This window comes from Pararge aegeria, chromosome 9 (genome assembly GCF_905163445.1).
Source record: "Pararge aegeria chromosome 9, ilParAegt1.1, whole genome shotgun sequence".
In the NCBI taxonomy this organism is placed as follows: domain Eukaryota; kingdom Metazoa; phylum Arthropoda; class Insecta; order Lepidoptera; family Nymphalidae; genus Pararge; species Pararge aegeria.
In genome coordinates this window covers 13,154,303-13,182,083 of record NC_053188.1, presented here as the reverse complement: position 1 = coordinate 13,182,083, position 27,781 = coordinate 13,154,303, and the positions used below count along the sequence as shown (strand labels likewise).

Here is a 27,781-nt window from a genome sequence, read left to right as displayed (position 1 = left end):
ACGTCAAAGTCAAATATTTCTTTATTCAAATAGGCACATAGATGGCACTTTTGATGCGTTGATTATATACAAAATGTGTACATAGCAGTGAGAAGTGATGGCGATTACTACTGTAAACCTACAACTAAAGCTACGAGGGTTCCAAACGTGCCCTGGTCTAAGGAGAAGCCCAAAACAAACTTAGCCGGGTGTTCTTTTAGTTATCACCATCTCACATTGTCATCAGAAAATATTTAAGAAGCAACCTGGTTAGAACAATTGTTCATAGCTGAGCTTTTTTCACGTTTACGTAATCCTTTTTACTATAATAGGACTTTTCTATAAGCTTTCGCTTAATACAAACTTTGAACTTATTTAGTGACATCCCCAAGATATCAACCGGTAATTTATTGTAAAATATTATACAATTTCCTTTAAACGAATTGCTTATCTTAATATATATAAATCTCCTGTCACGATGTTTGTCCGCGATGGACTCCTAAACTACTGAACCGATTTTAAATTAAATTGGCACACCGTGAGCAGTCTGGTCCAACTTAAGAGATAGGATAGCTTAGATCTTTAAGTAAAGTCACAATTTTATTTTATTGCAAATTATTTGTCTATAATTAATTGATGTTATATGTATATACAACTATACTCATTTAAGGCTTAGCGATACTGAATACTTTAAAAACAAAATCAAACGCAGACGAAGTCGCGGGCAACAGCTAGTGTATGTTATATATGTGTAATAATAAACGGGGTAAACTTCTCCTATTCCATGTTCCCTTGCTTTAGCAGGTGGACACGTTAATTATATCCCGTGTCGGCTGTCAGGGGATATAATTTCTGTCTCCTGCCCGTGCTAGCCCCGCTGGTGGGCTAACTGCCTGTTCCGTCCATTATTACTACAAAAAAACTGACCGATAGGTAATGTATACGGACCACTAGAACTCGTATATGGGCAATACCAAAGATATTTGGTTGCCTGGAAGAAATCGCTATTGATAAACGACTAAGACACCGGGAGGTATCTTTGCATCGTTCGAATCCATGTAGACCTTAAGTGCGTCGATAATGCAGTCGTATTTATATCAAAATACCCACCAACTCAATGTCATGAACATAAATATCTGGCAAATATGAATTTAAAGTTATCAAAAGTTTAATTATATACCCACTTTATAAATTCACTAAAATTTAAAATTATTGTATAGAAGTTTTTCCAATCTCGGGCATACATTATTGTATATCACGTAACTGACGCAAGGCTCCCGAGCAGCGTTCTAAATCGTTCGGTACGCCGCGCCGGCGTCGTGACCAAGAACACGAAGTTGTCAATAAGTTTCTAATTAATTTACAGACTTGCATTAACACTTCGTAGAAAGCTGAAATTCTCCTTTACATATACCTAAAGCTAAGTACCCATGTAGCGTTGGGTTCTGACACTATTTAAATCTATAGCTTTCATGTCAATCTGGTACGATCTTATTTTACGTTTCTGAAATGGGCTCTGAGACGTAATTTTGCATGAGGCCTAAATTGGGCCGACACTGGACCTCCAACTTGTAAGACCACAGCGCTCTACACTGGACCAGGGAATTCGGCAAAAGATACCAAAATCTATCGGCATTATTTACGGGCCAGCCAACTAAGAAGGCTCGTAGTTGAATATAGATACTACGAAATACAAATGAAATCATCATTCATTATTATTACTGGTCTCCTCTCAGAAAGATTAGGCCGTAGTCCACCACGCTGGTCAATTGCGGATTGGTATATTTTACATAACTTGTTTTCATGTTTTCGATTGAAGCAAGTGATTTTAATTGCTTAAATCGCACATAACTTGTAGAGGTGCGAGCTTGGACTCGAACTCGGCCCCCCAAGAGTGAAGCCGAAGTCTTAACAACTGAACTATCACCGCTTACTTTTATAATAATTGAGCAAAGATATTTATTTGAAAGTCATAATAACGCTAAATGAAATGCAGTCATCTGACTCACAATCTCAAAGACCAATCAGTCATTATTGTTTGCAACATGGAATACCTTTCTCCTGCACACGTGAGCTCTCATACATATAACATTAACCATACTGTAGCTACCATGCTTATCACGCAATAAAAGCAGGACACGTTTTAGACGTGTTTATAAGAAACTTCTTTACAATCGATTTGATTTGAAACTCGACGCAATGAAAATTCACGATAAAGAAACAAACTCATTACTTCCGGATTTAATAGGCTAAAAAATTAGATAGAATACCACAGAATAAGGAGCATACAGAAACTGCGTACATGACTAATATTGAAGCATCAAGAACCACTCCACTTTCGTAGTGTTTCCCGATAGCAGTTAGTCACTTCATACCATACTTTAGCAGTTGAAGGTAATTATTTCTTCCTAATGTTCTAAACGTTTATGATATAATGGGAAAAGGTTTAAAGTGAGATGTGCGCGGGGCGTTTTCACTGCTTTTGGGCACAGTTCACTGCATTCAATAATGGCCGAATGAGGGGTCTGTATGTTCTTAATTCTATGATACATTTTAATATTAAATAATTTCAAATTACATTTTACTAATAAATATATATTAGCTATATCTATCTTCTACCGCGTGTAATTGCACAGGATTTTTTTTGTACTCTACTAGTTAGCCCTTGGCCGCAATTACACTTGATGGTAAGTGATGATACAGTCTAAGATTGTATCGGCCTAACCTTTTAGTATCATATACCAACGCTGAATTGCTTGGCGACACGTATTTCGGTAGGGTGGAAACCAACGAAGTCTCTCAGACCAGAGAAAATTCGGGAACTTCAATTCTGAAATTGTTCCTGTAGGGGATTGAACCTGGGACGTTATATTTATAAGACCACAGTGCTAATTACTGAGCCCGGGAGGTTTCCTTCCATTTAGAAATAGTTTTAGAGCCTTAGCCGCAGTAATAAATTAACGACATGACTTTAAGTTTGACAATAAACATGTAGTTCCGACGCCACATATCGTGGGTGCAGGCAGGAAAAGAAAAAGAATATTTAAACTTATAAAATAATTACATCGGAATATTAAATATTGGTCACCCTAACTGAGTCCGACACTGGTTAGTTTTAAGCAAAAAAAAATGCCGGTGCGACAAGAAATCTTAACCACTTTCGATGTCAATATAATAGGTGAATAGTTACACTGATATGTGTATATATAAACTTTACTTATACCTACTGCAAAGATAGTTGAAACTGGTTTGTATCGAACTCATACTATGTAAAATGTTTTGTCAGATATACTAGCATTGATTTGATTCCCTCGCAAAGTGTGAAAAGTGTATATGTTCAATTTAGGGTTAATGCTGCCTTCGTTTTGGGCGCCCCTAAAACGCTTGCTACACTCAGGATTGTATATGCAATACGTTCGCTACGCTCGGAAAGTTACTCTAATCACTCGTTCACTTGGGATTCATCTTGTTTCTTTGGATTGAACGTTCCTGCTTATAAATTCAAATTAATTTATTTCAAGTAAACAGGCAAACTCTTTGACCACTTTTGATATATCAAGTCTTTCTATTAGCGCGTCTAACTCCGGTTCGAACGGCAGACTTTACATAGAAGAAACTGACTAGAAATTGAAAGAATATAAATACTCTATTACATACAATGAATCTGCAGTGTGGTGACGGCAGATCAGAATACAAGTGTCAGCACCCCTGCACTTCTCCTGGCTGTCGTACGAGGCGATTAAGGAAAAAAACGGAGAAGGGGCAGCAGCGTCCTCCGTGCCGCATCCATTTGGGAGACGCTTTTAGTCCAGCAGTGGACTGTTACAGGCCGTTGATGACACAATGAGAATTAAACTTAATTTCTGCGAAAAGCAGAAGAATCTGTAAACAGTAGTATGTGTGAGTATTGTGTGGAATTTACAATTTATTCAATCTTTATACTCCAGACCAAACAGATTTTCCACATTCTGCTTACTCTATACACACGTTCCGCTCGACACCGTAGCGTCCTCAGGAGATGTCGACTCTACAAAGCACTGTAGCAAAGAATCACAAAGAATTTTTTAGTTATATCATATCCTGTGCTTTAGTTACATTCGGTACCTAGATACCTACCTATCTACCTGAAAAAGACCAACGGAATTCGGTAACAATTCTTCACTTCATGTACATATTTACTACTACATTTTTTAGCGTTCAAACCTCGGAAAAGTTCAAAGAGATACCACACTGTTTAAATAGGTAGGTACTCGTACCTACCAACTAAAGAAGACTATACAAGGTAGCAGATATACTATTCGGGCATTTGTGTTAATTCACAACCGGATAAGGAAGATTTTCCAAGTGCCACGTTATATAAGGTCTTTTGATATTTGTTTTAACAAAACCTGTTCGCTTACTCCGAGGTTTACTCATTCGCTCCGACCGGCGACCGTAGATTTGCCCTTCGCGTTATATAGTCATGCCCTTACAGTGTTTTAAAATGGGAATATTCCGTGACGATAGTTAATAGGTTTTCTGTTAAAACGGTTAACGTGAACATACTTGAATGGCTTTATTTATGTAGGTACTAAAAGTTTAATATTGAAAAAAAAAGATGATGAACCACCAAGCTAGACAGGAGCCTTATGCATCTAAGCTGTAAAAAATATTCTAAAATATCACGACTTTTTTTTGATACCATCTTGCAGTACCTGTTGGATACAAACTGGGATTCGGAAAGTCGATTGCAGAGGCGTGCATAGAAGGTGTGCACAGGGTATGCAGCTCTGGTAGGGTATTTTAAAGTGAAGAAAATCTCAAGTACGAATTCTAAAATCTAAAGCGTAGACTTTTTATAACACTTACTGTAGATTTTTTTTTATTTTATATCGATGATCGCTGAATGCTACGTTAGAAACTTAAACTTCTTACAGCTCGCACTTGAAGATAAAAACAAAGTGACAGGTAACGCAAAAAATAGCATTGCAGGAATGCTCAATCTGAATTTGATTGGATTGCGCGCGGAAACAGCATTCTGCAAAGGCCGCTCTTCCGGCAGCTGTGTCTTTTGAAGAAACGGGATGCTATTGCATGAATGCAATATCACAATTACGTTCACCTCCTAACGAACAAAGCACTATACTTTGTACAGTCTACCTTTATCAATGTCCTGATTTGCTTTGTCTTCTTACACTCAGTTAGGTATATTTCCACGACGGTTTCAAATATCGAAACGTGATGATAACGTCTATGTTAAATGGTCTAATGATCCTCGTTTTAAGGTCGTACATTTTATATTTATTAGTTATATTTTGAATTCACAAACGTTTCACTTATTGTAGAGGAGTGAACGAATAAACAAGGTTTTCCCATTTTACTTTGACGTTATTGTTTTCGATATTCGATATTTGAGAACGACTCTACGAATACGGTTATTGCGATCGTATAAATCTTTTACTAAGGGTAACGTCTGGACTTTCCGAGCCCTAGGGCACTGGGCACCGCAACCGAGACATCAGTCGGGGATATTCCATCAGTCGTCTGTGTGCACCACGCGATATCTATTATGTCTACCCATTTTCTCGTAACTCATAGTAGTAAGACGAGAAAATGGTAGACGTAATTATCTCGAGACGCGCATGTTAGGTATTGACGCATATCTGCCTCTTTGGGCAGTGTTCCGTAAACAGTCACTATGATAATTAATACTGCTAGGAGTGCTAGGTTTATTTCCGTCACACTCATCTAGAACGAGTATATATATACCCATTAATTACTATACCAACTATTTTATTTCAATGTCCGCGTTTTATGAGCTATGATAGTATAAAGACATCTTCTCTATTCCAAGTTAATATCCGCATTAGAAGAAACCAATATAACTTTTATAGGAAAATAACAAAAATATATGTAAATGCCACCACCAACCATAGTCATAAAACTTTTAAGAAACCACCCAGACTAGACACGTCTTCGGTGTTTGGCGCATTCAAATCGGTACATCCCTTTGAGTGCTGTTGTGTAAGAAAGGCAAAGCGTTACGCTAATAAAGGACTATAGATATGTATTAACTTAGCTCCATTTGGGATCAAAACACTCTTCCAATGGGAAGTTTTAAGGGGTAAAAATACAGCAACACTACAATATAAATCTTCTCTAATTTCCTCTCTCCTATGATAGCCCTCTCTCATAGGAGATAGGGAATCTGTGGGGGTCTGTATAACGACTCGTTGATTGCCAGCGAGCAAATATTGTACTAAAACAACTGTGCCCAACAGTGGGATGTAAAATAGGCTAAGGATTATGGTGATGAACATGCAGGGCAGTGAAACAAAATTTGTGGTTTCGATGTATAAAAATAAAACATTTAAAGTTTATACAAAAAGTACCAGCTAATAAATAAGGATTAACGGAGCATAGAATTAAGAACATACAGAAACCGTGTACACAACTAATATTGAAGCATAAAAAACCACTTCACTTTAGTAGTGTTTCTCGAACAAGCGGTTTGTCACATCATACGATTTAACAGTTGACAGTATTATATAATGTTTTGTTCATTACATGTAATGTTCTAAACGTTTACAATAAAATGGGAAAAAGTTTGTGACAACATTCGCATGTGTTAAGTGTGACATGCGCGGTGCGTATTCACTGTTTTTGGACACAATGCACTGCATGAAATGATGGCTAAATAAGGGTTCTGTACGCTCTCAGTTCTGAGTCACGGAGACTGTTTCCTACTAAGTAATCAGTTGACAGCAGGAATTACGTATAACATACCAATATTAACATACTCGCGTTGCGTGGCCAATTAACACTAAACGCGCATAAATACAACACGACAATGGGGCGTTATAAAGGCAGGCTGACCACTAAAGTTGTTTTTTGATTCAACAACAAGTTAGCCCTCGACTGCAATCTCACCTGGTGGTAAGTAATAATGCAGTCTAGGATGGTGACGGGCTAACATGTAAGGGTATAACAGATATATTATGATATGGTGGGAGCCTTCACCTCTTGGTAGTTAAGTACCAACCTACCGACAATGACAAGCCGCCAAGCGTAACGAAACTGATAAGGGTATGGATTATACTCTTAAGTATCAGATCCCTGATTAGATCAGTACCCTGATTGGGTATAATCCATACCCTTATCAGTTTCGTTTCGCTTGGCGGCTCGCCTTCACCAAGATATGAAGGCTACCACCAGTTCAGACCAGAGACAATCAATTCAGAAACCATAAATTCCCGAATTGCCCCTGCTGCACGGCTAGCATGGGCAGGAGACAACTATATCACCGGGGAAAGGAGGGAAAAGGAGGAAAAAAAAGAATAAATTTATCTTCTCCTACAGCTTTATCAACTTTCACTGGCGCACAAGTTGAAATAATATTATTTTATGTGTAATAATAAACAGGGGTAAACTTCTCATATCCCATATTCCCTTGCTTTAGCAGGTGGGCACGTTAATTATCCCTTGTCAGGGGACATAAACGGGGGATATCTTTTTTATCTCTCGCCCGTGCTAGCCCTGCTGGAGATCGCACCCGAGACCTGCCACTTAAAACCACAAAGTGAGTTGATAACTTAATTGGTCAACTTAAAACTAAAGCTACGAGGGTTCCAAACGCGCCCTGGTCTAAGAAGCCTACAACAAACTTGGCTGGTTGTTTTTTTTTCTGTTATCACCATCTCACATTGTCATTGAGAAATAATTAACACCCAAGCATTTTTATCGTTGATGTAGTATGATAATTAAAATGAGCCAACTTGATTAAGCATTAAGCTTAATCAAGTTGGCTCATTTTAATTATCATACCCTACCAGCTAAGCTTTTTGCGTGATGCGAAGAAACCATCTAGGGTTTGCGTTTAAAAACTACCCTACGGCTAACTACGGTAGTTTGGCGCCTGTTTTTTTAGACTGCATCGCCACTGATCTTGAGAGAACACTGCAGTAAATCACTTGTAATAGAATGACAACAAATAATCAGTAAAAATTAACATTGAAATCCTGCCTGAGAATAATTTACGGTCACTTGATTATTTTAGCACACCGGTTGACCTACTCTAAATAAGTAATATTGAGTTTACCATATATATCTGTATCCTCGAATACTACTAAAGTCGGCCGCGTGGCGCAGTGGGCAGCGACCCTGCTTTCTGAGTCCAAGGCCGTGGGTTAGATTCCCACAAGTGGAAAATGTTTAAGTGATGAACATGAATGTTTTTCAGTGTCTGGGTGTTTATCTGTATATTATAAGTATTTATGTATATATTATTCATAAAAATATTCAACAGTCATCTTAGTAACCATAACACAAACGATGTGTGCATTGTCGTAGTATATTTATTTTTATTATGGTGTTATTAAAGTAGTTCCACTTTTCCTAACCCCACTCATCTTATTCGCAAATCTCTGGTGGGCAGTCAGCCTAAACATAGGCTGCTATAAATAAAAGATTCAAGTGATGTGTCTAGCTTACCTACATTGCTTTCACGTTGAATTATGAGGTTACCGTATCTCAGTTTAGTGGATACAAATTACAAATTGAAATGAGTCATGTATCTAAACCTCTATGGTAGCTTGTTTGCAGCTTGTAAGTATTGTTACTTAGCGTGGCTTACTTTCTAGTCTTGGCAAAGGACTCTTTCATTAGTTTGATCGCACTTCGTTTTTCCGCACGTAACCTTCGCTTGTTGAACGTAGCTACTCCGTACGTTGTCGTTTGTAGTTATTCCAGCCATCTAAGCTCTTTGAATTAGTTTATTTTATTAATTTATTATTAGGTATTATTAATAAGAACGGCCAGAAGTCACACGAATTAAGAAGGATCGATTCACAAAAATATTCATCATCTTATCTTAGTATCCACAAGCTACGGTTACTAAAGAATTAAAATGATTTAATATCGCTTTACGTTTGTTTCCCTTAAGAATAATAAGCGGGTTAGCGAAAGGGACAGCGCATTAAGTATATCTAGGAGCTCTTAGATAGGTCTGATATATGTGACTATCTATTAAGGTATATCATACTTATTGAAACCCAACAGCCTTTTCTGTAACTCCAGTGAGATATGCAGAGTTCATTTATTTCAAGTAGGCTTACTTTATAAGCACTTTAGAAGTCTGTTTGTCTTATTCTACTACTGCGGAAAGGATAATTAAGAAATGCAAATATCAAAAAAACATTACGCTTTCGGGCAGGCAATAAATTGAAGCCAATTAATTTGAGGGTATTGTTTCATACAAAAACTAGCCCTACACGAATTATATGGTTGATTAAAGATACGAGGCATTCAGAAAAGACATCGAGAAAGAACTTATTGAACTTTAAGTTATATTCATATGTGACAATATAATTATTTTTGATAAATTTCCCGATTCTTTCAGTGGGTCAGTCTCAGTCGCAACTAAAGTGTGCATATAACGGTTCTTCAAACCCGGTTCTCTTGATTCTTACGAAATTTCCTTATTGCGCCTCATCACGGCATATTTATCACTAAATCGCGAGAGAAAATCATTTAATTATAAGGTATAAATGAGTTTTTGATGAAACTAAGTATACTTACACCTTATTCTGTGTCAGTTTCCAGAATGCAAGATTTCTCTACGCAAAATTTCGGCGAGATCGGTTTAGCTGTTATACCGCCCATTGGTTGCAAGAGCTATTTTTATAATGCCACCTGAAAGGATACTTTACCCGGAGACTTTACCAGGATAAAGTGTACTTACCGATGTTCAAGATGCAAGCTATAGCTTCCAGTCCAGTCTATGTTTTCTAACTAGTCTTATAAAGTAACATCTTATTGTTACTTTGTATTCTTTGTATGGAAAAGTTTATATTAAAAGTAACAATTTCAATAAAAACACACTTAAAGAAAATACATAAAGAAAATCTCTTGTTTATTTTTTTACACTATATAGCATACTTTACACGATAAAGTAATGAATACATATATATATAAATATATATACATATATATATATATATGTATAAGTGAACAATCATTACTTATTACTTATTTTCATTACTTATATATATATATATATATATATATATATATTAGGGTGTTTTTTGGATCACCCTAATATATATACTCATTTATACATATACCTATAAATATATAATGACAAGTTAGAAAAAATGAGTATAAGTGCCAAATATCATCAAAATCGGTGCAGTAGTTGCAAACATAGGAAACAAATATATTTTCGCATTTAACATCATTATATACATATACATACATGCAGATTTTTGTGTGCATTGTAAAATAACCGTTAACCACGCCCACTATTTCTTCTGACCCACTAATTGAAATATTCGTTTGGTTTATCAACAATACATATTTACTTTGGGATAAGTTAAGTGGTTCTCTATGTCAGGTGGCACTTAGAGATGTCTGCATTCAGCATCGTTTATCTATTTAATATTAACTTAATGTAGTGAATAAATATTAACTTAATGTAGTGATAAGAGCTTCCTGATTATCATCGTAAGATGTTGGTACATAACTGAAAACATCGAAGTAGGTACCCGAGTAATAATAAACACGCGCTTACTAATTCTGGCAATTTTTTATTGCGTTTACACATAGTTTCCTCTTGCTATTCACCAATAAATTACACAGTAACATATCATTTTTACATAAGTATTTTATATCTATATCCAAACTAACTATGTTTAATATTATTGGCGAAGGATAAGCTTATTGGAGAGTCTTCCAATGGAGTCTACCGAATATAGAATGACGGCACTAAATTTAAGCTAACAAATCATTCGTCGGGGTATTCATTACGTAACTGCAGCTGTGATAGACGAGTGGGTAGACTTCGACTTCACTTTCGGGAGGCCGAGTTCGAATCCAAGAACCTCTAACTTTTCTAAATTGCAAGTGCGTTATAAGCATAGAATAGAATAGAATAGAAAAACTTTATTGCAACACAAGACAATAGGAAAAATACAAGGAAAACAGTATAGTGCTATGGTGCAAATGCGGCCTTATCACTAAAAGTGATATTTTAAAGGCAACCTGCAAGCATTTACAATATCATCGTGAGGAAACCTGCGTGCCTGAGAGTTCTCCATAATGTTCTCAAATGTGTGTGGAGTCCACAAATCCGCTTTGGGCCAGCGTGGTGGATAACGGCCTTAGCCCCTTCTCATTCTGAGATGGGGTTATTTTTATTCCGTGCCCTGTATTGGGCCGGTAATGGGTTGATATGATGATGATATGTAATCATCATCATATCAACCCAACTAGCCAAAAACTAAACTATAAAGTCATAACTACCTGCTTCTTCTTTTTTTTAGTACAGAGTATCTACTATTAAAATCCCTATGCGACTTTTTCAAGTAGTTATAACCCTATTTTTGTTGTTTTAGGTATCGGATCATGCCAGGACACTAGGATACGAGACAACGCACCGCCTAGCCTATTAAAAGAGGTGGAAGATAACAGCCGGTACAAGACTTTAGAGGCTAATGCGACCCTTCTGAAACTCTTGGTGGACGACAAAGATGGTGTTAGCCGGTGAGAGTCATACAAGTTCTCTATGTAGTTTCGCTTTCGATGCAATCGTTTTGAATGGTATTAAACAACAGTATTCACATTTGTGACTAGGCCATCTTGAAATTGAGTTCCACCACTGGATGCATTTTTTTTATTCCTCTTCCCCGTATGCCCTAGCCCTTGACTGCAATCGCACCTAATGGTAAGAAATGATACCTTCAGTCCAAGATGGTACCGGGCTGACCTGTAAAAGGTATAAAAGATACCTTACGATATGTTCATGGCATATAAATACCGGAACTTTCCTATCCAGTTTCTATATACTGGAACTCTACACCGCTTGGCGGCACGTCTTGGTCAGTAACTAGCTAGGTGCTGCAGTAACTAGCTCCGTACTAAACCCGCACTAGTCCAAATTCCACGCGCTGAGCTCAAACCCGTGACCTCCCACTTACTATAGCGCTCACCACTGCGCCAGGAGGTCGTTAGCATCATCTAAAATAGTTACTTACCTCAAACCTAGCTTTAGCTTAAAGGTGATCATATAATTATGTAGAGAATATGATCATCGTATTTCAACGAGGCCAAAGGCTACTTTGGACGTACTTTAGCTGCTTAAATGGTACGTCAGCTACTGAGGTAGGCCGGATATTTAGAGATACGACCACTACTTTAGGGGTAAATTGGCCATAATTTCACGCCACGCAAAACCGTTAGTTTTTAAACTGCGGCGATAAATATCGATTTTGTTTAAAAAGTACCTACGTATTTTTAGGTTGAACATCCATTACATTTTGACATTTCACACGAAGCGTCATACGCCTACCTATACTTAATTAGGTATCAGTTACAATAATACATATTATACTATACAACTATATTATACATACACAAATGTCAGGTCAAAATTAAAGCTCATGCTTTAGGACAATTATATAGCGGTTAACCTCAGGATTATGAGAAGATTTACACCCGTGTGTGAGATAATAATGTCACTAGGTTACTCAAAGATAATATTATAAGTTGAAAATCTATGGACATTTTAGATTTTATTAACTGAATTAATTATTTGTCAGGTCTGAAGTATTTGACATGCTGCACTCAAAGGACGACGACCAGGACCACATAGATCTACCCACATTCCCCCAAGACGCAGAAGAAGGCAGAGTGGCTGTTCCTATTGTTCCCGACTCACAAGCGGAATTCCTTCAAGGTGAGAGATTGGAAGAACCTGAAATGTATTTTAGCGCCTTAAATAATATTTATATAGAAATTTATTACAAAGTTATTTTCTACAGCTCTCGCAGACCTGTACTATTACTATAATTAAACCCACAGCAATTTAATTGAATTTAATGGTAGATATACCTATAATATAGATATATTTTCCACACTTTCTCTTCCTTCATATGAAAAAAAATGCATAAGTATAAAAATATCGAAACCGTAAGTTCTTTCCCATATAAACCACGGTTCTATTACAATCACTTTAGGACTGGTATAAAGCCATATATTTATTTGGGAATCGGAATCGGCGGTACGAAAACCGTGGATTGATTGGCAAAGCAATCAGGCTGCAATTGCAGCAGAGAACCGGGGCCCAATCGTGCCAGTTCTTAATTTTTATAAAAGGACAATGAAGATTTATGATCCTGGCTTACCTACCTATCGTTCGTTATTATTATTATATTTCGATTTTATTTCAAAATCGCGCGAATGCGACTCATTTCGAAGTTATAAGCTGCCAAAGTTTTTTTTTTAATCCTTGAAAGAAATGAATCTTTTTAAATCATAATAAATACTTACTTTATAGAAAACTAGCTGACCCCAGCGCCATCTGTCGGGCTGATTTGTGAATCTAAACCATCCAGGGTGCCACCTGAAAAAATTCATTCAAATCGGCCCAGCCGTCTAGGAGGAGTTCAGTGACATACACACGCACACAAGAAATATATATATAAAGATAGACGTCCGAGAGATTAATTTATTTTAAGGAATTAAAAAAAAATACTACGGAAGCATATTTCATATCTTCGAAATGTGCCACTTAACGCGTTTTTGTCCAGTATTATTTTATGTTTGTAAAGATTTTAACTATCCGTTCTTAAAAGACTCATCCGTGATTATTGAAATAAAATCAAAATGGCAGGCGGACTTTATTTAAGCCAAAATCTCCAATGCCTTTTATGTACGACAGTATTGGCCAAATGTCCCACTCATACCTACAGCAGAGGAGCCGGTCCGCAAAGATTCCCAGCGGCTTCAATATGAGCCAGCGCATGGAGAACCCATAGGCTTGGCTGCGGGCATCATGATCGCAGTCACTTGCAGCGTCGTCGCGGTCGCTTACACGGCTCTTATCGTCTGGAGGCGGATATACTTGTAAGTCTATATTAGCACAAGCTTTCAACTGCATTGGGATGCACTTGCATATATATTGGGATACACTGCACTTAATCTTAAATAAAATATATAGGTACCTCTGTAACATATATATTTACCTACGTAGAGCATTGCACGACCCCAACGAGGTGGGAAGACACCAATGGAGTCACTGGGAGCCGCTGGAAACAACCGGCCCAGGTTCATGTATTTTGGAATGCCCGACAAATCTATGTCCAGCAGATGAAGTTAATTGGTTGAAGTGATGATGATGATGATGATTAAGCACAGGTCGCAATATCCTTCGACCTAGGTATTAGGGATCGTAGCGTAACAGATAAATTTTCTATTTTAAAATCAGAAATTAAATAGGTAGTAGGTTGGTAGGTATTTACCAACCTAAAAGTAACTTACTGTCTGCGTAATCTACCTACCTAACTAACTTTAGTTTAAAAATTACATTCGTGAATCATGCTTTAAGTTCTATAAGGCCCATATCAATAAAAAGGCTGTGTTGTAAATCACCACAGGGGTTCCCATAAAAGTTGTAGCCGTATTTACAGCTTTCTTATTAAGTACGCTTTTGAGTAACGACTTGCGTTTATTTAGTGGCTTCCCGATGAGCACGAAGCCGTAGGTTGTGAGAGGTAACTCAATACACTGTTCCTGCGGGCGCGTAGGAAGCGGTCAAGTGAGACGGAAACGCATAGTGGAGTGCAGTATTATTAGTATGAGTTTAATACGCTCGAAATCGTAGACCGTTGAGTCGTTTTCGAGTATTGTAAACTGTGACGTCTGAGATGCCGTGTGGTTAAGGTAGATCAGAATACAACAACAAATAGTTATCACAACTCCTTTTTTTCTTCGGGTGTCGGAAAAGGCTAGGGACTATAACAGAGAACGGGGGAGCAACCTATCCTCCCCCTTAAGTTCAACAGAGGACTGTTAAAGGCTATTGATGGTTACGTCACAGAGACACCGCCATATCACTAATACTTAACAGGCTAGCCTGCCATCATCTTAGATTGCATCTTTAACCAGATGAAAATGCAGTCAAGGTCTAAATTGTCGTGGAACAAAAAATAGCGAAAAGTTAAACGTAAATACTTTGATATTAAGTTGAAATTCATTTAGACTTTGGCAGCCGGTCGGTAAAATAAAAATCAATTGCACAGAATTTGTGGCTCTAAACAACTAAGCTATTCTCTAAACATTGGTAGCCTGATCTAAATTAAACGGAATAGAAAAGTCTCAAAGAAATGCCATTGCTGAAGCCTGATATCCCAGGTGAGTAGGACTTCGACTTCACTTTCGGGGGCCGAGTTTTTTAATAACTCGTACACGGTCGAATAAGTCTGTTTAAATGCCGCGTTATTCGACTAAGCACGGGTCAGATATAATGGTAGATACTGGATATTATACAAAGCTATCAGTTTTTCAAATTTAATAAGGTTGAGGTACTCATAAGGGACAAGTGTATTTTTTATTATTTAATTTAAAGAACTTCATTGTCAGCTGCAAGAATGGGATTTGTTTTAAAGGTAACTTAGTTGGCAATAGTTCTCCCTTCTGATATACTTCTGGTATACTTTGAGCAAATGAACCTCTATACGAGACGAACTAAACTTGCATAAAAGTAATTTGCGACCTGTGTACGAGACTTACTATACTTGAATAAACAACACTTGCATAAACGACACTTGCTTCCTGTATACGAGACGTACAAAACTTGCATAAAAGTAACTGGCGACATGTATACAAAACATACTAAACTAGCATGAAAGACACTTGCTACATGTATATGAGACGTACTAAACCTGCATAAACGGCACTTGCTTCCTGTAGAACTGGAAGAGCGTAACTTGCATAAAAGACTCTTGCAACCTGTATACGAGACTTACATACAGGACACTTGCTACGTGTATACCAGAAGTATACTAAACTAGCATAAACGACACTTCCTTCCTATATACGAGACGTACTAAACTTGGATCAAAGACACATGCTACCTGTATACCAGACGTATTCCAAACTAGCATAAACGACACTTGCTTCCTGTAAACGAGAGGTTCTAAACTTGCATAAAAGACACTTGCGACCTGTATACGAGACGTACTAAACTTGCATAAAAGACACATGCTACCTGTATACCAGACGTATTCCAAACTAGTATAAACGACACTTGCTTCCTGTAAACGAGAGGTTCTAAACTTTCATAAAAGACACTTGCGACCTGTATACGAGACGTACTAAACTTGCATAAAAGACACATGCTACTTGTATACAAGACGTGTACGAAACTAGCATAAACGACACTTCCTGCCTATATACGAACGTTCTAAACTTGCATAAAAGACACTTGCGACATATATACGAGACGTACAAAACTTGCATAAAAGACACATGCTACCTGTATACCAGACGTTTACCAAACTAGCATAAACGACACTTCCTTCCTACATACGAACGTTCTAAACTTGCATAAAAGACACTTTCTACATGTATAAGAGACGTACAAAACTTGCATAAAAGACACATGCTACCTGTATACAAGACGTGTACGAAAATAGCATAAACGACACTTCCTTCCTATATACGAACGTTCTAAACTTGCATAAAAGACACTTGCGACATGTATACGAGACGTACAAAACTTGCATAAAAGACACATGCTACCTGTATACCAGACGTTTACCAAACTAGCATAAACGACACTTACTTCCTATATACGAACGTTCTAAACTTGCATAAAAGACACATGCTACCTGTATACCAGACGTTTACCAAACTAGCATAAACCACACTTCCTTCCTATATACGAGACGTACTAAACTTGGATCAAAGACACATGCTACCTGTATACCAGACGTATTCCAAACTAGCATAAACGACACTTGCTTCCTGTAAACGAGAGGTTCTAAACTTGCATAAAAGACATTTGCGCCCTGTATACGAGACGTACTAAACTTGCATAAAAGACACATGCTACTTGTATACAAGACGTGTACGAAACTAGCATAAACGACACTTCCTTCCTATATACGAACGTTCTAAACTTGCATAAAAGACACTTGCGATATATATGCGAGACGTACAAAACTTGCATAAAAGACACATGCTACCTGTATACCAGACGTTTACCAAACTAGCATAAACGACACTTCCTTCCTATATACGAACGTTCTAAACTTGCATAAAAGACACTTGCGACATGTATAAGAGACGTACAAAACTTGCATAAAAGACACATGCTACCTGTATACAAGACGTGTACGAAACTAGCATAAACGACACTTCCTTCCTATATACGAACGTTCTAAATTTGCATAAAAGACACTTGCGACATGTATACGAGACGTACAAAACTTGCATAAAAGACACATGCTACCTGTATACCAGACGTTTACCAAACTAGCATAAACGACACTTACTTCCTATATACGAACGTTCTAAACTTGCATAACAGACACTTGCGACATGTATAAGAGACGTACAAAACTTGCATAAAAGACACATGCTACCTGTATACAAGACGTGTACGAAACTAGCATAAACGACACTTCCTTCCTATATACGAACGTTCTAAACTTGCATAAAATACACTTGCGACCTGTATACGAGACGTACTAAACTTGCATTAAAACACATGCTACCTGTATACCAGACGTATACCAAACTAACATAAACAACACTTGCTTCCTATAAACAAGAGACACTAAACTAGCATAAAATACACTTTCAACCTAAAGTACACTTAAATCAGGAGCAGAGTAACCGCTCACTCGCAGCCCAGATTGCCGTGCTGGTTATCTGTTCTTGCATCGCTAAGATGTGAAAACCTGAGCCGTGTAACTCGGCTGAGTAATCGGTTTGGCGACAATGAAACCGAGTAAATCTCGGTACTCAATTACTCGGCGAAACATATACTCATCACTCAGTTCATCTCTACTCGAAACGATTCTTCGAGAGTGCGTACAAATGCTATGCTAAGGGTAATGGATAGGGAACATAACCTTTAGACGACAGACCGATGTTTATTGTTCCTTTTTTTTAGTTTACTCTTACGAATATTTGTAACCATTGACGCAAAAAGGGCTGTTATAAGTCAAACACGCACTATACATAAAATAGATGTGTTAAAATTCGGGGAATCAGCGTATTATTTAAAATTTATTTATTCCTCATTTTTTAAAAGTATAGGCACTAATCTTGGCACGAGTTAAAACACTTTAAAATGAAAATTACAGGTTAATAAATGAACTAGTGTTTACGTAATTAGTTAAATAGGTTTTTCAACGGTGGTTTCAACGTATGTACCTTACCCCCTCGAACTCTAGTCCCTCACATCACGAGGTCCTGGGTTCGATTCCCAGATCTGGCCATATTTTGTATTATATACCGTTAAAAAAATCTTAGCACCAGTCTGGAGTTAGAGAATTGGCGGTGTCCACTCCCATGCTTCATTGAGCACGCCAAACTGACAGTCTCGCTTAGTATCACCATGGTATAATAATAATAATAAAAACCTACTCCCTCTCTCCTGTGAGATATGTCTGTTCTGCGACCAGCTGTGGGATGTCACAGCCTAGCGATCATATTACTATATTAAACGTTGTGTTATAATAGGATTAAAAAAAAAACAAATATACTAGTAGGTACGTTACTAACTTACTGTCAGGGATCTCCAGACTTCTCGCTAGGTACCTTTTACCTCTTAGTTGGACATGTATGACATACCTACCAATTCTTAAATAATAGCTAAGTAAGAATGTTTAAGTATTCAATTGCGACGACACAGCCCTCGCTCCTTAACATACAAAGTTAAAAGTATATATTATTTCAAATGTAGGGAACCTTAATACATGGCAAAAAATATATAGGTATTTTTTTCTTTTTTTTTTTTCAGAAAAAGAAATGGCCTTAAACACGAGCTGTTGCGTAACGAAGAGGCTGTCGCAGAGACAAGGATTGAGGTATAATAAATCCATCCATTCACGCCACTCAAATCCTTACTTATAATTTCCATTCTAATTGGATATAGATGTTCCATGCAGATTATGATCAATTTGTAACGGAAATAAACTTCGATTAATATCTAGCAACACTGACCTTATTATTAGCACGGGACAAATTAGAGCTGATTTTATTTTCCATTTCACTTACGGTTTTCTCTGGGACTAGTCATTAATTAAAAAAAAGTTAGTTACCCAGTACCCTCGTATAACTTACAGCGCCAAAATGGCGTCAATTCAGGGTAATAGAGGTCAGTTTTATGTTATGGAATTCTAGCTTTATGTTATGTGACATAAAGCAAACTCTTTAATAGTTTTGTGCCAGTGGAATACAACTACATATTTAACAACGCATCCGGTCAAGCGTTATTTCACTATGTTTGTGCAAAGTTTGTTTGCCTATCAGTCACAAGAAGAGCTTTTTTGGGCAAGAGTCTTTGGTCGCATGCTGTGCGGCAATCTTGAACGCCGCGGATGGGCGACCTCTCAAACGATCTTGCAACGATCAAGCTATGCCCCTTGTGTCCAGTAGCCGTAGTACAAGATTTTCTGGCTCGCAATCGAAGAGTCGTTTTCGTACGTAGAAGCAAATCTTGAACTAAGGCTACAGAAACTACTTGCGAAACGCTTGATGTCGTCTGTCCACCGAGTATCGGTCCTACGCCCATTGCCACTTAACGCAACACGTCTACCTAATTATTGTATTATTTTACTTGTAAAGTTTATCTATTAGCATGCCGTTTTTTTTTTAAATAATGCACCGCCTGTATTCTCTTTTCCTAATCCTAAGGTTGCTTGGCAGAGATAGCTAGTAAGCCTTTTGCATTTTGCTTCTCTTTTTGTATTTCTATTTTTGTTTTTTCTCCTTAACTTGTAGAGATGTGCAAATAAAGATTATTGATTTGTAATTATTTCGTAATTTAGTATGGATTTATATCGCTAAAGTAAGACCCATCTGCCTAATGTTGGAAAGGAAAGCACTTTAATTTCCCAATTTAGTTAAGTGTAAAGATTTATGGTACAATAGGTACACGTATTTCTTTTTGATAACGGCTTTAAGACCTTAATTGCACAATTATAATATGCATCTTAATCAAATTTTACACAGCGCGGATCACGAGGTACCGAATGAGAAAACACGTTTTGCTCGTTTTGTTCTGATTCGCAGCGCGCTGAGAAGTCGTCGAACCTCTCCCCAAGTTAATAAAATTTTTGTTTTTCTTTTCCAGTTATGATGATATTCACCTGTTTAATGAAGCCGAGCACAGGGAAAGCTGCGATAAAATATGAAGACTGAATTTGATTACTTAATATTGTATTAGACATAAATTTTAACATATTATATTCAGCCACAAATCTTGCTGTTTGTTGGGAAATACACCTATTACGTATTTATTTAACTATTTATTAGCTAACATAAATACTATAGCTAACATAAATATTACTTAGTTTACCCTCCCAAGTGTTTGTAAATCCTTTAATCAGTTTTTCCATCATTACTTTTCATATACTTGTTGTAGGTATATGAAAAGTAATGTAGTTAGTAAAGTATGAAAAGTAACTCTTCTTATAAGTATTTACATAGATAGGAACTTTCCGAACATATTATATGACAAGTAATATTTCAAAATTAGAATACAATATAATTTATGTTTGAGAAAGAATGATTTTAATAAAATTAAGAGAAATTAAGTAGGTATTTTATAATAAAATTATTTATTTTTGAGAAAATACCTGTATATAGCCACTGAGTTGCTGCATCAACTGTGACACAACCAGCTCAGCAGGTCTATTTTGTATCTTAGTGGATATCAAATTACCTTACAAACTGTGTTCCATGAAATAACTGTCAAACCCTTACCATCGCTTAACTCGGTTGACAACTGCTGCAACTTTCTGTAGTTTCTAAGAATATAATACGATTTATTTCCACCGAGATACAAAATAAGCATACAGAGCGTGGATTGCGTACCTAACATATTGTCATCATCGTAATGGGTGGTATTAGTGTATTAATGCGGCTGAGATTGTGTGTTTTGGCCAATAGTATCAGCTAATCAGAACTTATTATGCTCATCACATTGTCGATGTTCTTCGACAGGCAACCCATTGGTTTGTATTGACTTTTAGGTTTTTAGACTACTTTTAAGACTTCTATATGAAGCCCGGTATACCTAGGTAAGACGACTAGCTCTAGTGACCGAGCTACAAGGTTTTCCTTCTAGCTACACCATTTTTAACACCGAATGCAGTTATACGTTTGACCGTTATATCTGTCTTCGTTATTACAGTGTTCAAACCCTTAAGTAAGTATGGACCGATTTTACCGCATTTTCTTATCAGAATAAATGTTTAATCGCGATGACTCTTAGCTGTGTTCTGCGTGAATCCGTTACGAGGATATATAGCTTTTTTCTCACGTGTAGGTATATCAATTAAACTAAAAATAATGAATAAAAAATAAGTCGTATGAATGGAAATGTTAAAAATTTGTAGGTATACCTACTTAACAATTTCGATTGTGCTGCAATTATATGATTAATTTGGAAAAGCCAAGGCTAAACAAACGCGTCCAGCTTACTTCAGACGTGGTGTGATAATTAGCGTCATCCTTCAAAGTGGCAGCCAATCACATACCTTGCTTATAAAGGTGCTTGTTGTGATTGGACCTACGCATGGTGTCGCGGATTTGGATTGGATTCCTTGGTTTAGCTTTAGCTTTATAACAGATGTGTCTTGGTATGGCGCATTTTATTTGCTGATACGCAGTGATCTGCTGACTTAACAAGATGGTGGTCACAGATATCATTCGTCGTATTTATTAGGTACTTGTTTAATCATATAAATGATCGGATCTATTGAAAAAAATTACTATCTCCGGTTTGTATCTAATAATTTAGTTTTCCAATTTTTACCGTAGTACCTATGAGTTTTTCTTTATTGATATTGTTACAATAAAACTTAAAACCAAATTACTGTAAGTTATGCCCGCGTAGAACGAATCCAAGTATCTTGTTTGCATGCAATTATCAGCCTTTGCGCATAAAATGAGCTAGCCATTCTGTCACCAGATGATGCAATGGACCTCTGAATTAATGAATTTTTCTTTCGATTTTTATTGTTATTTATATAATTAAAGGTAAAGAATGTTTGTGCCATAATTTTTGCATCATCACAAATTAGTCAAAAAACTTATGAAGTATTATTATTGGCATTGTGTATTAATATAATGTATTTAATTATTTAATTTAGAAGAACATGTGTCTGTGATGTAATAAATGATAAGGCAATGTTTGTATGATTTCTATCAATTGAATGTGTCTGTGTTGTGAGTCAAGAAAATAAAGAATAAAAATTAATAGAAATGCAATTTTATTTAACGAATTTTCATTAAAAACCGGTAACAACAATCCTTAACAAAGAAGACAAAAATAAGGCCACAGTTCAAAAAAATTGTATACATTGTAAAATTAAAACTTGTTCTCTTATGTGATAACAATACTACGTAATATAAATCCACTTATATGAATGGTACTTGATAATTTGTTTATACATTTATTGACTAAAACCACACTTGAATACGTAATTTAAATTCAAGCAAAGTGTCATTCAAACTTGGTGCCATACTGTCTAAAATTCGCACCAGAAAGAACTTCTTCAAGTTGTGAACTGCAATTGTTTTTTTAATTTTTCTTTTATTTAATTTAATTCTTCAAGTGTGCTCATAACCTTTTCCAATCACAATTTATCACCTGTTGTAACTCTACACTGAGGTTATTATTAGCTGAGCCAGAAGGATTTTAAACAGATCTAAAAAACGAGTCTAAATTGCCTTGGCTAGATAAAACTTTGATGGTCTATGTAACTACGCTTAAGACTTTCTAACCGCGAATAATATATATTGGCATGCTACAATATTTAACCAACATAAAGTAAGATTTAAAAAAAAGCGGATTGAAATAAAATATCAAATACTACCTTTTAAGGTGTCTGTTTTAGAAAAGTGAAAAACAAATGTTAAAAAATTAAAAACTGCCATTACCAAAACTATACCCTGGTTTTATAACTAAAAAGAAACATTGAACATAAGAACTAATTTGCTATACTGCTCAAAAAGCACGAGAACCAGTACGATGTCATTTATAATTTCTTTATACTCCACAACAAAAAGATCTTCCGCACGATTCGCTCCAATACAGGTTTTGTTAAGTCAATCATCAGTTAAGATGCACCTTCACAGAATCTCCTGCTTTCCGCGGAGTATAGGAAATTAAGTTTTATGTTCATTGAATATTATGGAATTCACCGAAGAGTATCCATCTATCCAATATTCTGTCTGCTTCTATCCAATATTCAAAAAAAAGTTAGTTAAATCCATTTCAAAATCCAACTGGCTGTATATCTGTTTGTGACGGATGTTTCTACTTGTTTTCCTTATGTCTAACAACCGCTGGTCCGACGTTGTCTCCTGTTTCCTTGTTATGAGCCCCATGGGCACCATCGCAGTACGGCCACTGAAATAAAATACAGTATTTTTCCATGTAAGTGCTTCGAAAGCAGTTAAAATATAAAAAATTCGTAGATTTCGATGAAAACTCGATATTTATATTATAATTGTGAAAGTGTGTCTGCTTGTTACCTATCTTCGGTTCAAAAGTTGAACTGATGAAATAATGCATACATTTAACTTGCATCCTGGAGTTGGGACACAGGATAATATTCATCCTGAAAAATATGCTGGATAAAACTACCCGAGCATTTGAAAACAGCGTATAGCGGCATAGCTTGGCCGCCGAATAAACGCTGACGAAGTCGTGGGCGACAGCTGGTTTATAAGAACAGAATAGCTGTTATATTTGGGAACGGTATCAGGGAACCTAATCTATCAACCTTATGTAAACCTTTTACTTGGTTGATTGACCGCTCGTGTTCGGTTATCACCGTGGAGCGCTTTCTTTGCAGGTGTTGACTCTACTCCTGACGGTTTTCTATAGAGTTCTTAAAGCAGTTTGCTTAAACGAAACGTTAACTGGTGTTTATTAAAATATTTTTCGAAGCATTGAAGCAAAAATCTTATTTAAGAGACGATAAGTGTTTTCAGAAAGCAGAAACATACTTGTTACATTCAATCTGACGCCATGCAACCTTGTATGTATTGTGTAAATAAATGAAAACGTGTCGTAGATTGCATTTGTCGTATGCATGTATTAAATTTTCGACAAAAACGTAAATCTTGCGTATAGATTATACAAATGTTTGCATCAGTCTCAGCAAATAGTTTGACGTTGTTTCAACTAGGGTGGCGTGATATAAGCAGATAGTAACACTTATAGATAGGTTTCCGGCCTTATGATTTAGTTTACCTAAAGCCGGTTATGAAAAGTCAGGTAATTATTTATATATTATATTACGCCACTTTCTTAGCCTTCGACGCAAAAAGAGAGGCTTTGTTACCGTCTCACATCGGCGACCACTTTAATGTCTAATCTAAAGTATCTCAAGGCAATATTCACATTTTTGTTCATTTTACTAAAATGATTTTAGTATAAAATACTTTTATCCTTATTCACAAAAAAAATGTGAACAGGGCATTCTTACTTTTAGTGTAGAGATTTGTACATAAATCTCGAATCTCATGATTGTGAGAACAAAATGATTGTGAGAACAAGGGCTATGCTCTCTTATACTTTGTTTGCTTTAGAGATTTGTGTACAACAAAATTGATAGCCAAATACTGTAAACTAAAATAATTTAAGGTTTAAATGCTAATCTATTCAAAAAGTTTCCCATGAAAAATGATAGCCATATTTTTAGTTTAGAAATATGTGTACAACAGAATTGGTACCACATCAATTGAAACTATAGAAGATTATACCAACTTGAAACTAACCCAGTTAGAGCAATTATAATTCATATCTGAAGTTTTTTAATTGACCTCATCTTAACAGCAACTTCTTTCTGCAAACTTTCCTAATAACCTCTCTTAGAGTCTGTTACAAACTTATTCTAAAAATAGCGTTCAAATATTGCAATTCATATGCAAATGCCACAGTGACAGATTAAAGTGAATTTACATACCAATTTATAATATCCACATCTGCTATAAAAGGGCTGATAAGAATGTGTGTCACAAACATGAAGTATATTTTGTGATAACATAATATTACCAGATCTTCCATTTGAATATGCCTAAGTGTAAATCTGTTTGAGCTTTATCCAAGAAATTGTAATTGAACTGAAATTTCCATTAAGACTAAAATTATATTATATAATGCCTTAGTGAGAAGCAGCCTCGAATACGCGAGTACTATCTGGAATCCTGCTTACTGCGTGCACTCGCAGCGCCTTGAAAGTATACAGCGCGCTTTTACTCGGCACCTGGCTTTTTATGTCAGTGGCCTTTCACACAGACAGCCATATAATCAGCGATTGGCAGTATTTAAAATGACATCTCTTCGTAACAGGCGGGATATTCTTGATCTGTGTTTTTTACATAAAATATTACAAAACAAAATTAAATGTAACAACCTTCTCAATCATATATCTCTGACTGTCCCGCGCCGGTACACCAGAAGTTGCAAATCCACAAATTTTTTTCATATACCATTTACTAAATCCCATCTCGGAAAACAAGCGCCTATTATACGTATTTGTGCGAAATACAACGATTTATCTAAAAAGATACCTAGCATCGATATCTTCCATGACTCACCCACAGCTTTTAGAAAAAAACTCACCGAACATTTATCGGTGAGTTAAATTTTGTGTTAAATTTTTTTTATTTTTTGCAAATTAAGTTTATATGACGCTTTGTCAATGCTATGTGCACTTGTCATTGACGTGCATATCAGTCCATGTGTTTGTGTGTGTCCTATGTTTAAAAAACGTGTAATATGCATGTTGTTAGTGCTCTTAAATAAATAAATAAATAAATAAATAAATAAAACTGCAAATCCAGCATTGCAGTACATACTATGTACTGCATTGCTTGATTTGGATGGATCTGGATTTGCTGGATTGCTTTGTACTACATAGGTGAAAATAAATGTTTCTTCTTATATAAATACCAGGCAAATGAGAAAACAGGTAACCTGATGGTAAGTATATGTAAGCCAAATGCCTTGTCGGATTTATAAACATATTCAATCTAACATTCCTTACTTGAGGAAGGATCATGAGTTTTGAGTACTGGGTCAGGCCAGGTATTGTTAGGTATTCGCCAAGAAAGTAGCAGTGCCCACCCTTGTGCTTCTGAGAGCATATTATTATTACCAACCCGTTAGAACCTGCCAAGCCATATTGGAGTATTGTGGAGGGTCAACGCATCATTCCATGAGAGGAGGTGCATGCCCAGCAGTGGGACATTAAAGGCTGCAGTATTGTACTCACATTCTTACTCCTCCAGCACCTGCACAATGAGACCTTTTCAGTTATATCCTCGATGTCAACGAAGTCGACAACTTTATTGATGTCCTTCCTAATGCCAGGATTCACCTGTCCGTTGCCAGCTTCATTGGCTTTCTTGATAGTTATGTATGAGTAGTAAGATATTCCACCAACAGCAACAGTTGGGGGGATTAATGCTAACCAATCGCGAACTGGAAACAATGGCAAGAAAAATTATTCAACACATCATCAACTCATAGGGCAATGTAAAAAAAGGTCTTTCTATTAAATTATTATGGAAGAATTTTCTACCCATATCTTAATTATGGTGTTTATTAAAATTAATAGTGTCAATGTAATTTAACAAATACAGCCCTAACTAAATACTTTTGCAAGAAAATTTAGTTTCGCAGTATTTAAATGAAGCCTATTTCTTTAGTAGCCAATTTCTGCTGATCAGGAAGCATATAGAAGTAGTTCATCCTCATGCAAATTTGATTTTTCTGTGCTAATTCAAGCTATCTCCATTCCAAATGGTTTTGTCCTTGTCAAATCAATGTCCTTGGCCTTTAAAGAAGAGGTCCCGGCTCACAGCTGGTGAATCAATTTGGTAATTAACAATTACCAAATTTTCTCTACTCTGCATTTACTGATAAAATTATTTGTTTCTTGAATTTTAAAATAAGTGTTTCAAACTAAGAAGCTTTATTCAATAAATAATTGACAAGTATTTTGTTAACATTGCATGCTATTAAATATTTATAATTGCAGCATTGTATGTAAGTAATGGTGGCAATGTAATACCATGGTTACTTGAAAGTATGTCAATGGCCTTGATACCTCTTATTTTATGCAAGTATTGTTCTACCAGCTTTATTAATCAAACTAAACTGTCAAAAAAAACTGATCGTATGTTAATTAAATAGCATTAGTTAGCAGAAATCAGAAGGATTAAACTAACCTATTAAAAACTATAAAATGATATAATATTTACTTAAAGTATGTATGTAAAATATATTTGTTATTTCTAAGTATAATGCTGCTAAAAGGTATATTAAAATATATGTGAGTGGAATAATGTAGATAAAGAGTTATATTATAGTTTTAAGGAAAAATAAAACTCACATCCAAGTCTAAACCACCCTCCGAGAGAATCAGGAATTGGTAAGCTGGCCAAATAGTTAGGGATGGTAACTTTTACAATGTTTGATACAAAATACATTTTTTAAAACAGAATATTCTCACAGGTTACACAACAATAATGCAATGAAAATTGAAAACGCAAAGAGAATCTATTAGTAAAGAAATGCACGTTCAGTTTGATTTGACATTGACTACTGATTATTGTTTGACACTTGACAGCTATCGCAATGACATAAACTATTTACTTTTGGTTTTTAAAATAGGCAAAGACAAATAAAAAAAAATATGCATTTAACATGTCTCGACTATGTAATATATGTAAATGACGAGGACGTATAATTATATAGTTTAAACTCAATAGGTACGCACTTTTTATTCAGCGT

General features: G+C 36.1%; 2 protein-coding genes across 3 annotated transcripts in view; one reads left to right on the top strand and one right to left on the bottom strand.

Annotated features, from left to right (window-relative positions):
• Nucleotides 1-21,291, top strand: part of LOC120626219 — a 30,155-nt gene extending 8,864 nt beyond the window's left edge. Inside the window, exons 3-7 of one of the 2 annotated variants that reach the window (XM_039893622.1) lie at nucleotides 11,349-11,496; nucleotides 12,552-12,688; nucleotides 13,704-13,857; nucleotides 18,764-18,830; nucleotides 20,099-21,291. In XM_039893622.1, coding sequence (XP_039749556.1) covers nucleotides 11,349-11,496; nucleotides 12,552-12,688; nucleotides 13,704-13,857; nucleotides 18,764-18,830; nucleotides 20,099-20,104 — 512 coding nt within the window. In that variant the 3' untranslated portion in view covers nucleotides 20,105-21,291. Of the gene's footprint in view, nucleotides 1-11,348; nucleotides 11,497-12,551; nucleotides 12,689-13,703; nucleotides 13,858-18,763; nucleotides 18,837-20,098 lie in introns of those variants that run through there. The other variant, XM_039893623.1, reaches the window with a different exon arrangement.
• A 933-nt stretch (nucleotides 21,292-22,224) lies between these two features.
• LOC120626220 (CDGSH iron-sulfur domain-containing protein 2 homolog) lies at nucleotides 22,225-27,590 on the bottom strand. The gene is made up of 3 exons (XM_039893624.1): nucleotides 27,381-27,590; nucleotides 26,259-26,467; nucleotides 22,225-23,383 (listed from the first exon to the last, which is right to left on the bottom strand). Exons 1-3 carry the CDS (start codon nucleotides 27,475-27,477, stop codon nucleotides 23,291-23,293), a joined length of 399 nt encoding a protein of 132 aa, XP_039749558.1. The 5' UTR covers nucleotides 27,478-27,590; the 3' UTR covers nucleotides 22,225-23,290.
• Between the last annotated feature and the right edge of the window lie 191 nt (nucleotides 27,591-27,781).

Coding starts and splice junctions, on each gene's coding strand:
- LOC120626220 (XM_039893624.1), bottom strand. CDS start 27,477: ATGTATTTTGTATCAAACATTGTAAAAGTTACCATCCCTAACTATTTG. Junction 26,468..27,380: donor AGGGTGGTTTAGACTTGGAT/GTGAGTTTTATT, acceptor CATTGTTTCCAG/TTCGCGATTGGTTAGCATTA. Junction 23,384..26,258: donor GGTGCTGGAGGAGTAAGAAT/GTGAGTACAATA, acceptor ATTTTATTTCAG/TGGCCGTACTGCGATGGTGC.